The 15,204-nt window shown below is 44.1% G+C and overlaps 1 protein-coding gene across 1 annotated transcript in view; it reads left to right on the top strand.

Annotated features, from left to right (window-relative positions):
• LOC138677286 (complement C3-like) overlaps positions 1-15,204 on the top strand; it is a 103,417-nt gene that overhangs the window by 28,830 nt on the left and 59,383 nt on the right. The window contains exons 5-8 of the mRNA XM_069767317.1: positions 10,664-10,758; positions 11,681-11,763; positions 12,765-12,852; positions 14,589-14,691. Of these exons, the coding sequence (XP_069623418.1) occupies positions 10,664-10,758; positions 11,681-11,763; positions 12,765-12,852; positions 14,589-14,691 (369 nt within the window). The remainder of the gene's footprint in view (positions 1-10,663; positions 10,759-11,680; positions 11,764-12,764; positions 12,853-14,588; positions 14,692-15,204) is intronic.

Genomic DNA, 15,204 nt, shown 5'->3' on the forward strand with positions numbered 1-15,204 from the left:
CAAGCTCGTTGGTCGTTGTTTTTTGCCCGTTTTGACTTTGTGATTTCGTACCTTCTGGGCTCTAAAAATGTGAAGGCGGATGCTCTGTCTAGGAGTTTTGTACCCGACTCTCCGGGTTTATCTGAGCCGGCGGGTATCCTCAAGGAAGGAGTAATTGTGTCTGCCATCTCCCCTGATTTGCGGCGGGTGCTGCAAAAATTTCAGGCTAATAAACCTGATCGTTGCCCAGCGGAGAGACTGTTTGTCCCTGATAGGTGGACGAATAGAGTTATCTCTGAACTTCATTGTTCGGTGTTGGCTGGTCATCCTGGAATCTTTGGTACCAGAGAGTTAGTGGCTAGATCCTTTTGGTGGCCCTCTCTGTCGCGGGATGTGCGTACTTTTGTGCAGTCCTGTGGGATTTGTGCTCGGGTTAAGCCCTGCTGTTCTCGTGCCAGTGGGTTGCTTTTGCCCTTGCCGGTCCCGAAGAGGCCTTGGACACATATCTCTATGGATTTTATTTCTGACCTTCCCGTTTCTCAAAAGATGTCAGTAATTTGGGTGGTCTGTGATCGCTTTTCTAAGATGGTCCATCTGTTACCCTTGTCTAAATTGCCTTCCTCCTCTGATTTGGTGCCTTTGTTCTTCCAGCATGTGGTTCGTTTGCATGGCATTCCAGAGAATATTGTTTCTGACAGAGGTTCCCAGTTTGTTTCGAGGTTTTGGCGAGCCTTTTGTGGTAGGATGGGCATTGACTTGTCTTTTTCCTCGGCTTTCCATCCTCAGACTAATGGCCAGACCGAACGAACCAATCAGACCTTGGAAACATATCTGAGGTGCTTTGTTTCTGCTGATCAGGATGACTGGGTGTCCTTTTTGCCTTTGGCTGAGTTCGCCCTTAATAATCGGGCCAGCTCGGCTACCTTGGTTTCACCGTTTTTCTGCAATTCTGGGTTCCATCCTCGTTTCTCTTCTGGACAGGTTGAGTCTTCGGACTGTCCTGGTGTGGATACTGTGGTGGACAGGTTGCAGCAGATTTGGACTCAGGTAGTGGACAATTTGACCTTGTCCCAGGAGAAGGCTCAACTTTTCGCTAATCGCAGACGCCGTGTGGGTCCCCGACTTCGTGTTGGGGATCTGGTTTGGTTTTCTTCTCGTCATATTCCTATGAAGGTTTCCTCTCCTAAGTTTAAACCTCGTTTTATTGGTCCATATAGGATTTCTGAGGTTCTTAATCCTGTGTCTTTTCGTCTGACCCTTCCAGATTCTTTTTCCATACATAACGTATTCCATAGGTCATTGTTGCGGAGATAAGTGGCACCTATGGTTCCATCTGTTGAGCCTCCTGCCCCGGTTTTGGTGGAGGGGGAATTGGAGTATATTGTGGAGAAGATTTTGGATTCTCGTGTTTCAAGACGGAAACTCCAGTATCTGGTTAAATGGAAGGGTTATGCTCAGGAAGATAATTCCTGGGTTTTTGCCTCTGATGTCCATGCTCCCGATCTTGTTCGTGCCTTTCATGTGGCTCATCCTGGTCGGCCTGGGGGCTCTGGTGAGGGTTCGGTGACCCCTCCTCAATGGGGGGGTACTGTTGTGAATTCTTTGGCAGAGTTCACTCCTGTGGTCACAAGTGGTACTTCGGCTGATTCTCTTTGGGATCTTCCGTTTGTGGAGGAAAGTGGTACTGCAGCTTCTGAGTTTCCTCCCTCAGGTGATCTGGTGAGCTCGTTGGCTTCTTCTCTACTTAACTCCACCTGATGCTTTGATCTATGCTTCCTGTCAATGTTTCAGTGTTGGACTGGTTTTTTCCCTGGATCATTCCTGTGGCCTGCTGCTCTGCAAAGCTAAGTTTTGCTTATGTTATTTTTTTGCTATTTTTCAGTCCAGCTTGCTTAATTGGTTTTTCTCGCCTGCTGGAAGCTCTGAGACGCAGAGGGACGACCTCCGTACCGTTAGTCGGTGCAGAGGGTCTTTTTGTCCCCTCTGCGTGGTTATTTATAGGTTTTTGTGCTGACCGCAAAGTTATCTTCTTTATCCTCGTTCTATTCAGCTAGTCGGGCCTCACTTTGCTAAATCTGTTTCATCTCTATGTTTGTGTTTTCATCTTACTCACAGTCATTATATGTGGTGGGCTGCCTTTTCCTTTGGGGAATTTCTCTGAGGCAAGGTAGGCTTATTTTTCTATCTTCAGGAATAGCTAATTTCTCAGGCTGTGACGAGGCGCCTAGGTTCTGGTCAGGAGCGCTCCACGGCTACCTTTAGTGTTGGTTGATAGGATCAGGGATTGCGGTCTGCAGAGTTCCCACGTCTCAGAGCTCGTTCTTTATTTTTGGGTTATTGTCAGATCACTGTATGTGCTCTGACCTCCATGTCCATTGTGATTCTGAATTGCCTTTCATAACAGGGGTCATTGCAGAACTGAAAACTCTACCCACAGTCCCGCACCAAGGTCCCACCCCAATGCACTAAGTGAATATTGCACCTAAACATGAATTAACTAAGAATCAGGATGTTGATTTATTCCCTACAGGTATCTATTAAATCAGTGTAAAAGCGCCATTATGGCCATACCTTTATTTTAACATACTAAACCGTGATGATAGGTTCCTGTTAAAGAGTTAATGTAATGTACGATCTCTTCAAGGATTGGAGTGGAGCGTCCACCATTTGTTATATTTATTCCAGTACTTATGGTAATTTCTCCCAGAATGAAAGAAAAAAGGAAAAACAGAAAACCACAAAGGGCAGTGCCCTCAGGTACAAGCAAATATGGACTTGTGGGAAGTAACGGAGGACGTAGCATTAATCAGGAGTAAACATTATGAGGAAAGATCTCATTATTTTGATTTCTGCTGACCTTGGCTATTACCGATAGGATCTACAATCAGAGATTACTTTGTGTCAACATTAGATAAGATCTGGATGGAGGACGCCTTTTACCGTAAAACAAAACTAAATTTTTGAAGTTAGCCAGAGACATTTGATGGAATGTTGCCCTTAGATGTACAAGAATAGTCCTACGCACTACATACCCCACAGATATTTCTGTCAAACTGGATTCACATCCATAAATCAAGACCATGCAGCTGCTATGAAAGTTGGCATAGGGTTGTTTCATCCATGTTGCTCTAAGGAGGAAGAGTACAGGGCACCCATCGTTCGAGGAACTGCTTTGCCAACGAGAAGATGGAAAATTGACCAAAGCATCATAGATAGAGCTTGGTAAGGGTAATTATCTTGCCCTTGATCTTAAATGGCCTCGCTTGATGGCATGATTAGGTGCCTATTTCAATGTTTGCAATACCCTTCAAATGGAGATTTCCCAGAATACTCAGAAACAGCATTGTGGGTGAATTCGGCCAAAGGAAGCAGATCTGGCCAGTTATCTTGGTAGGGGTTGTACAATAGTCGTAAATATTGCTCCATGGACTGATTCATTCTTTCAGTCTACCCATTACTGTGATAGGTGATAGGCTGAGGAGAGGTACAGGGAAATTTTAAAGTTCTTGCAGAGCCCCCTCCAGAACCTGGAAACAAGTTGCACACCGAAGGTCAGAGATTATATGAGCTGGAAGGTCATGAAACTGGAGGAAAAATTCTTTAAGACACTTGAGTCAACTGTGGAGGTGATGGAAGACCAGATAGGAGAACAAAGCAAGACGTTTTAGAGAATCTGTCAACTACGACCGAAATAGTGAATTACTGCACTTCAGGAAGATCAGTAACAAAATTCATAGAGATCTCAGCCCAAAGCTCTTGTGGAATTGGAAGATACTGAACATTGCACACACTGAGGGCAGAAGGCTGCTAACTCCTTGACGTTTTGTCTCCATTTAGGCATCCAGAAGAAAGAGAGAAATTCAGCAGTACTTTTAACTCATGGGTGACCTGAGAGGAGAGATGAATGAGCCCAGAATAAGACCTTCCAGTGGCGTGTCGTTGAATGCCGTGTTCCATCCATTAACCCTTTTGGTGTGGGTCAGGTTATAAGCACCATGCAGGTCTATCATAGTGGACAGTAGCATCTTTAATCCAGTCAAATAACTCAGATATGAGTGGCAATGGACACCGGTCTTTCAGAGTGATTTTATTCATGCCCAAATAGTCGTTGCAAGAGAGCCTTTTTTTATGAAGAGGAAACCTGAGCCAGCTGGGGAAGAAGACTTTAGAATGAATTTCTTCTGTAGATTCTTTCCAATGAAGGCCAACTGTGCCACAGTCTCAGGGAGAAATAGAGGATAAACGCTCCCTCTGGGTGATTCTGTACCTGGAGGAAGGGGAATGGCGCAGTCATGTGGCCGATGAAAATGTAGAGTCTGAATCCTCTTCTTGGAGAAGAGATCTGTGAAGTCATGAGAGGAAGCGGGCAAGTTGGTGGGAGTTGATGCAGAACAGAAATTCAAAGAGCTTTGAGGCAATTGTGAATACAAGATGGGTTTCACGAGCTAATCTGGTCAGCGGACCAGTCAATGACCAAAGCATGAAGCCATAGCCACCGAAGCTCCAAAAGCTCTGGTGCATCAGAAAGTTGCAAAACTAAAAAGGAAATGTCCTCAACATGAAATGCTCTAATCTGAAGAGCTATCATCTTTGTTCAGAATTGAGTATGAACACCGGAAATTGTAGAGCCATTTGCGGATATTAGCTTTATTTGTGTCAGCAGGGAAACAAAAAGAATTTTCAGCCTTTTGGCCAAAGAGAAGTCCATTAAATTATCTCCTGTTCCAGAATCAATGAATGCTTGCCCTGAGAACACAGAGGAACCAAAGGAAACAGACATAAGCAAGAGTAATTTATCTTTTAGGTTGATACCTCTCTACTTGTGAAGGGGCTGAAGTTTGCCTTTTTGGCCCTCAGTTTGGAACAGTCTGTGCGACAGTGATCCCATTCAGCAAAATGTAAACAGTCATTGTGAAAATCAACAGGATCATAGAATCATAGAACGTTAGAGTTGGAAGGTACCTCATGGATCATCATGTCCAACCCCCTGCTCAATGCAGGATTCACTAAACCATCTCAGACAGATGTCTGTCCAGGCTCTGTTTGAAGACTTCCATTGAAGGAGAACTCACCACATCTCGTGGCAGCCTGTACTACTCATTGCTCACCCTCACTGTTAAAAAAGGGTTTTTTTCAAATATCTAATCTGTATCTTCTCCCTTTCAGTTTCATTCCATTGCTTCTCGTGTTTCCATGTGCAGGTCCCTTATTGCCACGACGTTGTCTTCAACCCATCCTCTCCTCTTCAATATCTACATAGCCCCTCACAAAGATTTATGACCCCAGATGTCCCCCACACAAGTACTGACCAATAATTAAAATAAAAAATATAACTACTCACCTCATTCCCTTTGATGTGCTGCTCTGCTCTGTACTGTGCATATTGAATCTTCGCACATCAGGCGCGATCTGATGATGTAATGCACCTGCTGAGGAGGGGCTCAGTCACACAAGGTGAATGATGGAAAGGAGCAGTCGGCTTCCTGCTCTGATGAAATTGAAATGTCAGGCATGAGGCAGCCGTGTGGTGCAGGACACCAGTGTAACCAGCAGGCTTAATAGGGACCAGGTGTTGCCAATGGGTTGAACTTAGCCCAGATCTGCCATAGTCCAAAGGAGCATCATCTGAAAAGGACCTTCATGGCCAGAAATGCAATGATGCATAAGATCCAGAAAATAGTTCTTTTTTTTTTCCCATGTATAAATGTCCTACCAGCGGAGCCATTCTTGATCCAATATGTTTCTACAAGGGCAATTTTCAGTCGCCTTCTAGTACAACTTTAATAATTTTCAGTGGGGCTCTAGCCAAATGTTTATGTGCTCAATGAAAACCGGCCAATGTTCGCAATTGATGATGTTGATTAATCACTAAATATTAAAGGGAACCTGTCACCCCGTTTTTTCAGATTGAGATATAAATACTGTTAAATAGGGCCTGCGCTGTGCGTTACAATAGTGTATGTAGTGTACCCCGATTCCCCACCTATGCTGCGAAATACATTACCAAAGTCGCCGTTTTCGCCTGTCAATCAGGCTGGTCTGGTCAGGTGGGCGTGTTCACAGCGCTCTTTTCTTCCCCAGCTTTCCGTTGGTGGCGTAGTGGTGTGCGCATGTCGCAGTGACGAATCCACTGCGCGCACGTGAAGAAGCAGCGCGCGATCTGCGCTATTACCCCCTGTCATCGGTGGGGGCGGCCATCTTCCTGGGGCCGCGCGTGCGCAGATGGAGTGCTCTGCTGCACGGGGCTTCAGGAAAATGGCCGCGGGATGCCGCGCGTGCGCAGAAGAGATCGCGGCGGCCATTTTCCCAAAGCCGAGTTTGCATCTCGGCTTTGGGAAAATGGCCGCCGCGATCTCTTCTGCGCACGCGCGGCATCCCGCGGCCATTTTCCTGAAGCCCCGTGCAGCAGAGCACTCCATCTGCGCACGTGCCCCCAGGAAGATGGCCGCCCCCACCGATGCAAGGGATTACAGCGCAGATCGCGCGCTGTTTCTTCACGTGCGCACAGGGAATTCAGAAATTGGACATGCGCACACCACTACGCCACCAACGGAAAGCTGGGGAACAAAAGAGCGATGTTACCACGCCCACCTGACCTGACCAGCCTGATTGACAGGCGAAAACGCCGACTTTGGTAATGTATTTCTCAGCATAGGTGGGGAATCAGGGTACACTACATACACTATAGTAACGCACAGCGCAGGCCCTATTTAACAGTATTTATATCTCAAAAAACGGGGTGACAGGTTCCCTTTAAGTTTCACTAGAACTCCAGAAAATTAATGTTTGAAGAGAAAGCCAAAAGACTCTTGATGACCTTCCCATCCAGCCATGCCCTTTCACAATCATGCAATTAATAAAATACAATCCTGAGAAAGGGTTTAACAGATCTTCCAGAGTACCAGAGGATCTTCCCTGGCCCAGAATCTGATGCAATAATGGGCAACAAACATCCAGCAGAAGACATCTCAATGTGGCACCAATAACTTGCCAAATAAGAAATTTCCATTTCTTGCGTGATAATTCAGAAATAACCTTTTAACCATTCCCACCAGTAGGCCCACAAAACCATAGTCTTACACTGCCTGGAGAAAGATCGTGGCCACTATATTCCTCAACGTACCATCTGAGACCACAGGCCAGGGGGATTCAGTGTTTGTGGGCTTCATTCTCTTTTGTTGAGTGTTGACTAGAATGTATTTGTCTCTGTCCAAAACTTCCACGTTTAAAACTAATGGTCAGTGGGAGATTTCAATCGGATTCGTTTTTTTTTTTCATTTTTGCATTTGTGACACATTTACTACATCTTTATGCAATGCGGCTAAATAACCACGTGCAACATGTGGAACTTTTTTGTATGAATCTAACCAAAGTACCTAAGGGGCCAAATTAATGTAGGGACTATAGGCCAGGGCAGTACGGTGGCTCAGTGATTAGCACTGCAGTTCTGGGGTCCTGGGTTCAAATCCAACCAAGGATAACATCTACAAGGCATTTGTATGATCTCTCGTGTTTGCGTGGGTTTTCTCCGGGTTCTCCAGGTTCCTCCACACTCCAAAGACCATACTGATAGGGTATATAGATTGTGAGCCCCAATGGAAATAGTGAAGACTTCTGTAAAGCACTGTGGAATTATGGGTGCTATGTAAGTGAATAAAATTAAGAAGTACTCCCCCAGAAATGTATATATGCAAATAGCTTCTTTAGAGGGAAAGTGGACTACAACTGTAGAGCCACCTATTGGAGGTAGCAATCCTAAAAGTCAATATCAACCCTTTAAAGGGCCTTACCAGGTAACTTAGGATAAAGGCCAAACCAGAATCTCAATTTACGGACATGTGTTTCAGGATGTTTCACCTTGATTACCATGAAGCATGAGGTTTGGATGAGATGCCTCTGACTGTGTGTTTAAGGGGATAAAACTCCACAAGCAAGATTGTTACCTCTTAGACCCCTGTCAGAGGCCTCTAATCCAGTTAGATCAGACCTAAAGCTTTGCACTGTTGAGGGGAAAAACTTCAAAACACCTGTGTATAAGTGGAGTTTCTGCTTTAGCTTATTATCCTAAGTCATGTGGAAAGACTGATTAAAAATACTGACTTTTAGAATTGCTACCTCCAATGCGTAGTTTCGAAATAGTGGGTGTGAAGTCACGGGGATCAGTGAGTGCTCTAGTCAGCTAGCTGAAACCGAATGGACTAGGGTACATACCTCTGTTTCTGTTGGCAGAACACTACTAAGACAACACAGGGTGAGGGTAAAACAGTGTGGCAATAAGTTATTGAACCACCAACCAACAATAGCATATAGAACAGTCCCAGCAAATACCCGAGATATTGCAAATTAGGGTACGTTCAGACTAGCGTTGTGCTAGTGTGCGTCGGCGCCGCGTCGGGCGACGCTGCGGTGACGCACGCGTCATGCGCCCCTATGTTTAACATGGGGGACGCATGCGTTTTTGCTTGTTGCGTTTTGCGACAAATGCGTCTTTTTTGCCGCAAGCGTCGGACCAAGAAAACGCAACAAGTTGCATTTTTCTTGCGTCCGATTTTCGGCAAAAAATGATGCACGCGTCGCAAAACGCAGCGTTTTTGCGTGCGTTTTGCCGCGTTTTTCGGTGCGTTGTGCGTCGCGTCACCAACGCAGCGGCGCACAACGCTAGTCTGAACGTAGCCTAACAGAGACTCACCCTTCCGCTGACTCTCTGAGATTAGAGCTGCTTCCAGGGCCGACAACCCCACCAGTGGCACCCCATTTTTGGTCAGCCCCCACAGAGAGGAGGTAATGACAAGCTTAGTAAGCTAACCAAGAGCAGTGAGGTACGTGGCCAGGTGACCTGATTGTCCCAACTTGGATTCTTCAAGACGTCTCTGGGGATTCAGAGATAGTCAATGAAGCAGATCTGTGTTCATCCAGATCGGGCCATGGCCCTCTAAGCTGACATCCTTTAGACTTCCTTGTAACAGAGAAAGTCTCTTTACATAGTCCACAAGTGTCCTGCTAGCCAGCATCCAGAGGACAAGAGAAAGATGTGATGAGGATAACTCGCATTGTTTGATTATTTATAGTTTATCCTTCAATGTTTGCAAGTGAACAAACTGCATAGCCTGGTGCAATGTGTAATCAACATGTCAGCAAACGTCATTGTTCAGTGACCCTGCATCCCTGTTTTGCAGAGATAACAGTACAATAAACTGTAGGGGCTGATATAGGAAGTAAATAACCATTCGTGCATTTACAAATATCAATTCAACCTACAAGAAGAGTCAACACTTCTTACAACAGTTTATCATTCTGGGCCTACTGAATATACTTCTAGCATAATTAAGAAGAAATGCTCTGTAATCACAGCCGGTGACCTGTGCAGCTGGTGTACATCCAATCAATGAGTCAAAATCAAGCGAGATTAGTATCAGCACGTTTTACTCTCCATCTGTTTCAAAGTATTTCAACTTCTTCAGGAGAACATGAATTTCTGTGGTTCTCATAAAGAAGAAATTGAAATACTTTGAAACGCGTAGAGAATAACCCATGCTGATAAAACTTTTGCTTGATTTTCACTACTTGATTGGATTTACACCAGCAGCTCAGGTCATCTGCTATTTCCAAATTATCTATATTACTTGGATCTGCCGACTTGAGGGGCCGCAGCAGCTCGAACTTTGTTTGATACCTTTTCAGCGTTGTGTCTAACTCAAATTCATCAGTTGAGTGGAACCGCCTCTGATCAATATTGCTATCTGGATAACACCCTATTGCGCTTTTCTTGTTGCCCTCACCATTTCCTTACTTCCATTAAATGGCACTGGCCAATGGCCTGCATTATCATAAAGTATGATAGCTGCAAAGTCCACAATCATCTTCTGCCATTCACAAGTATCTTCCGTTTGGAAACTCAGTATTATCTTGAAACTGCAAACAGCTGGATTAACAAGTGGAAGAAAGACAGTACCGGATTAAAGTTGGTAGATGCCACCACTTGGACCCCAATCCACCTGAACTGCAGAAGAGCTGGATCCATTTGTATAGAAGTCTATGGGAGTTTATCCAGTGACTCTCCACCAACACTGGATAGGATAACTGAGCGGTACAGAAGATGCCTTACTAAATATTTGGCCCTGGATGACGATAATTAAGAGTAGAATTAGGATTTGGAATATTTTTCTGTGGTCCTTTATGTTTTTTAACTGGGGCTACTGACTGGCAGCTTGCTATTATTGTGGCTCACATAGGGCAGTTATGTCTACCTTGGGACACAACAGTTTTGATGAAAACCAGAGCAGAGGAGGCAACAGACAAAAGCCAAATGAGTCAACCAGCTGATTAATGCTTCCACACCTGAACATCCATGGACAGGATTGGCATCTCTTGATCATCCCTTGTGGGAGAGGAGAGGAGGTCATGCAGCTCCAATAATGTCTATACCCACCCTCTCTTGGGCCCAAACTAGATGCCCTTGTTTAGCCTTTTATGATTTTTTTCCTATGGCTTCAGTCTGCTTCATATCCTTGAGATATTGAACGATATTTATTCTCCTTGTGGAGATCCAACCGGTAGAAAGTCTTTAGAACAATGCACCCTTGAAAAAGTATGCAAAGTAGTTCTTCTCCAAAAAGAATAAAGCTCACGGGTTATTGTGGACTTTTTCTGAAACATATATAATTTTTTCCCTCTGATTTTTCAGAATCCTGATGGCATAGTTGTGCTAAAGAACCAGTTCTCCTCCAATGAAAAAAGTGTGATCGTCCAAAAGAGCTTTACTCTTCCAGATATTGCTAAGTGAGTATACATGGGTGTTTAAGGTTCCAATAATAAACTTTAGGGATGTGGGTCACACTAAAATGGACCACCAAACTCCCATAATTTAAATGGGATTTCCACTTAAAATAAGTTACTTATCACCTATCCATTGAATGGGTGATAACTTGTTGATCAATCGGTTTCTCATCATGGGGATTCACACCGATCGGCAGATCAGGGGATATGTATCCCCGACCAATTACAAAATTCAACGGCTGGTTGGTCATCTGACCACCGCACCATTCGTTCTCTATGGGACTGCCAGGAAATGACTGTCGAAGCTGGGCAGTCCTATAGATAGTTAATGGGCATGTGTCCTGCCACTCTAATCTTAAAGGGAAAACAGTTCCTCGTTCTGCCAATTGGTGGAGGTCCCAACTGTCGGACCACCACCAATAGGAAAAGTGATAACGTGTTTTAACCTCTTTAATCCCACCATTTGATGGATAAGCCTGGGGCTTGACTGACCAGCAACAATCACCTGTTGGTGAAAGGGGCAACGCGATTACGATCATTTATGGCAATGTCATGGAGAGGTGGTTCTATTTGTTACTCTTTTGCACTAATTTCTGCACTTGACCCTCATTTTTCCTTCTGCTGTTTATGTCATCTCGATAAGTTGAACTCAAGTAGGTTACAGTAGGTGATGGGGGGATCCCTGTCAGACTTAGGTTTGAAGAACAATCACTGTGGTGAGAAGCATGGGCAGACATTAGTTTTTAAGACCCTACGTTTTTGAGGATCTTTTTAATAAAAGATTTATCTCTACAGAAAAATTGACAACCATTATGCTGATTGTATCTGCTACCCCTTCATATGTGTATCATGGTTTATTCTTCTATTAATCTTTGGGATTGATCAGATGACCTGCTTTTTGTTGCTCCATGTACGTACTTTACAGTGAAGGAATATGGAAGATTGCTGGCAAGTTTCAGGAGACTCCTCAAGAAGTTTTCCAGACAGAGTTTGAGGTCAAAGAATATGGTGAGTAGAATGATCATTGGGTTCTAGCGTTCATTGGGTGAGCCAGACCTTTACACACTCCAGTCTATTCAGGAAAGGTGTATACAGCTCAGTAGACCTAGCTCGTAGCCTTCCGATGGAGCGCTATGGATGGACCTCATCCTGACGGATAAACCTGGCCATATACATTAGATGAATACGTAGTTCCAATTCTATGCCAATGGAAGATTTAGAAGACGGAGGATTAGCATTGGTCGCTCCTTAAATAAGCTGAAACCTAAGGAATCTAGTAGTGGTTTGCTGTAGTTCGGAGAAATAGCCGACAATTTGGTACAAGAGATGACATTCAGCTAAATGCTATCACATACTTTCCAATCTCCAGGATTATTGAGGAACCTCCCAAAAAGTGAGAGACCTGCTGGAGGAGTTTGCAGGCATCTCTAGAGATGCTGAAGATTTCTGAAACTTCCCTAAAGGCAGTACCTTCCTAAAGATTCTTAGCATAGTGCCCTGATGATGCTTTGCTAACAGAGTCCAGATGTCTAGATGCAGGGGGATGGGAAATGGGGCATATAAGGTACATGACTTTTATAAGGAGGGTCTGTTGTGTGGAAAGATCCTCACCAGCTCCATGATCTAAAGCAATCTGCCTTCTAAAAGTTGTCAAGCATAAGCCGTAGTGTATCGCCATTTAAATGGAAATTTATTATCAGAAAATGAGCGAAAATTTTTAAAATGTACATCTGAAACTTGTGAGGTGTATTTGTATTCAGCCCCCGAGTCAATAATTTGTAGGACCACCTCACGCTGCAGTTACCGCTGCAGGTCTTTTGGGGTCTGTTTCTACCAGCTTTGCACATCAGATCTACCAGATTCTCCCGGATGGAGACCATTCGGTTTTCTGCACAAGTCCTTATGGTAAATTAAAAAGTTGTCCCACCTAACTCTAGAATGAATGGGATTATATTAGTGGAGGACAAACAATGTGTATTACGCGTGTCACTTTGGTTTTTCCTTTCTAGTACTACCAAGTTTTGAAGTCTTTCTGGAGACCCCACAGAACTATTACTTTGTGGATGACGATCACTTCACTGTGGATATTACTGCAAGGTAAGACATATCACTCATGCTCGTCAGGGTAAGAAATTTTCTTGGCTGCTTGTTGTTGTTTAAAAAAAATCAGTGTTTTATCAGCAAGAGATTATCACTACAAGACTAGGTGTCTCGTGCCTCCTAGTCCTCCTGCTCTGTGTAACCCCGCCCTCAACACTGATTGGCAGCTTTCTGCCAATACACAGTGTACACAGAAATCAGCCAATCAGGGGTGTGGGTGGGATTATACAGAACTCAGCATTCAGAGAACTGGAAGATCTGCAGTAGAGCAAACAGGGATTTTATCAAAACTCTAGCAAGCAGACCAGTAAAAAAATAAATAATAAATACCACACTAAAAAAGTAGAAAAATAGTAAAAAAAATAATGAAAACAGCTCTTTAGTAGAGATGAGCGAGCCTGAACTTACCTACTGGACAGTGTCCAGTGCTAATCGTCCAACATAGACTTCCACGAAAGTCTATTGCAATGTTCGGGGGGGGGGGGGGGGGAAAGAAGAGAGAAAGAGAGAATATTATCCAGATCAAAACTTCAGGTCCCCATTGTTTTCAATTTGGTTTGGGTACAGTTCTGGTACTCAAGCCAAACTTGAATGGTACCAGAACCCAAACTTCCACGGGTGTCATGCTACTGCAATGCAGGTAGGTGCTGGCTTCACTAGATGGCAGTATAGAGGAAGCAGGTCTGCACCTAAGCAGAGCTGACCTGCAGTGCAGCAGTGAGGCTACCACAGGTGGCAACAGAATAGTCAAACCAACCGGGTCAAATCCTAGACTCTATCGCAGTACCAAAGGAATAACCAAACTCACGGTCAGAGACAAGCCAGGGGGTCAGTAACGGTCAGGAGGAGCAGATAAGCCAAAAGACAAAGGACAAAAACAGGTCAGGATACAAGCCAAGTCAAAACCAGGAAGTCTGAACACTAAAGAGAAACACTGAGTCAAGACAGGAATAGGGAAAAACAGAGACACGGGTTCAGACAGCAAACACAGCAGGACCAATCAGAGCAATCGGAGTGAGCTACAGCAGCACTAGGCAAAAACTATAACTAACATCACCTGCAGGAAGCAATGGTGATAAATAGCCACCCTGAACTAAGACAAAGGCTGAGAAAGGTTAACTCGTGACATGACCAGACCAGGAAAAAGGGAAAACAGGACTCAAAACCCGGTCTGGATCATGACACGGGTCCTTTCATCCCTACTCTTCAGAACTATTTTACTCCTTTACTGTTTATGCTGAGAATCCTGAGCATCATTTTTGGAATTGGCTCATTTCCACTTATCATTGTTAAACTTTAATTTGAATTTTTCACGAATTTTCATTTTTATAACGGGGTCATGCTTATGAATGTTTGGGTAATCATTTCTGAATTTGGTGGTATAGGAGGCATACGGGAAGAGTTTATCGGCCTATGTCACCTATGACTATCCTCCGTGCCTATCTAGAAGACTCCCGGCCTCAGAGCAGCCAATCACAATCTAGATTTAATTGTGGAAAAAAATAAAAGAAAATGTTAGAGGGGCTCCTATAAGGCTCTAGAATGACACTGAGCCACCCAGGGCAAGAAAAGATGATATTCTGATATCGGAAGGAGAAGTTTTTCTTAGAGTTGTTACTTCATGTCCGGCAGATGCCACCATTTCTAAAGAACATTTTTTGTACAAGTACATTTAAAAAAAGTTATAATTAGGCAAGAAGACTTTTTTTTTTTTACAATTCTCTGTTTTTCAGGTTTTTGCATGGGAAGCCAGTGGAGGGGTCAATGTATGCACTGTTCGGAGTCATTCAGAACAATGAGAAAAAGAGTTTCCCACATTCCATGGCCAACATCACGGTGAGAAGAGTCTTCAAAATGACAAGTCCCATTGAACCAGAAGGCCTCACGAGGGTCACATACTATATATGCCCATTTGTCTATGACACCCCTTCAACATTCCACAGTACTCAAAGTCTGAGTGACTGGCACTCCCAATTTTGGATGGTGGGAGAATAAGGTCTCTCGTCATAACCATCTGGATGGAGCTCCCAGAATGGCACACCACCTTGAAAAGCCTCCTGGTCATCCACAGGGGACACCCATTTGCCTCCTATATGACCACTGCCAATAACAAATATTAGACTTAGACATCAGTTTAGGAGTCTTTTTATAATTATTTTATATACTATAACTCCCAGCCATTCGCAAACCTGAATGAAGGCCAATGCAAATAAGCCTCAACATGGGCATTTCTGCAAGGTTTTGTAAATCGAGATTTAAAACATCCCACAAACATGGATTCCAACCTTAGCAAGTATACATGGACGTGTTTCTCTCAGACCCCTGTGAGAAAGCGAACATAAAACGTGT

This window comes from Ranitomeya imitator, chromosome 4, assembly GCF_032444005.1.
Source record: "Ranitomeya imitator isolate aRanImi1 chromosome 4, aRanImi1.pri, whole genome shotgun sequence".
Classification (NCBI taxonomy): domain Eukaryota; kingdom Metazoa; phylum Chordata; class Amphibia; order Anura; family Dendrobatidae; genus Ranitomeya; species Ranitomeya imitator.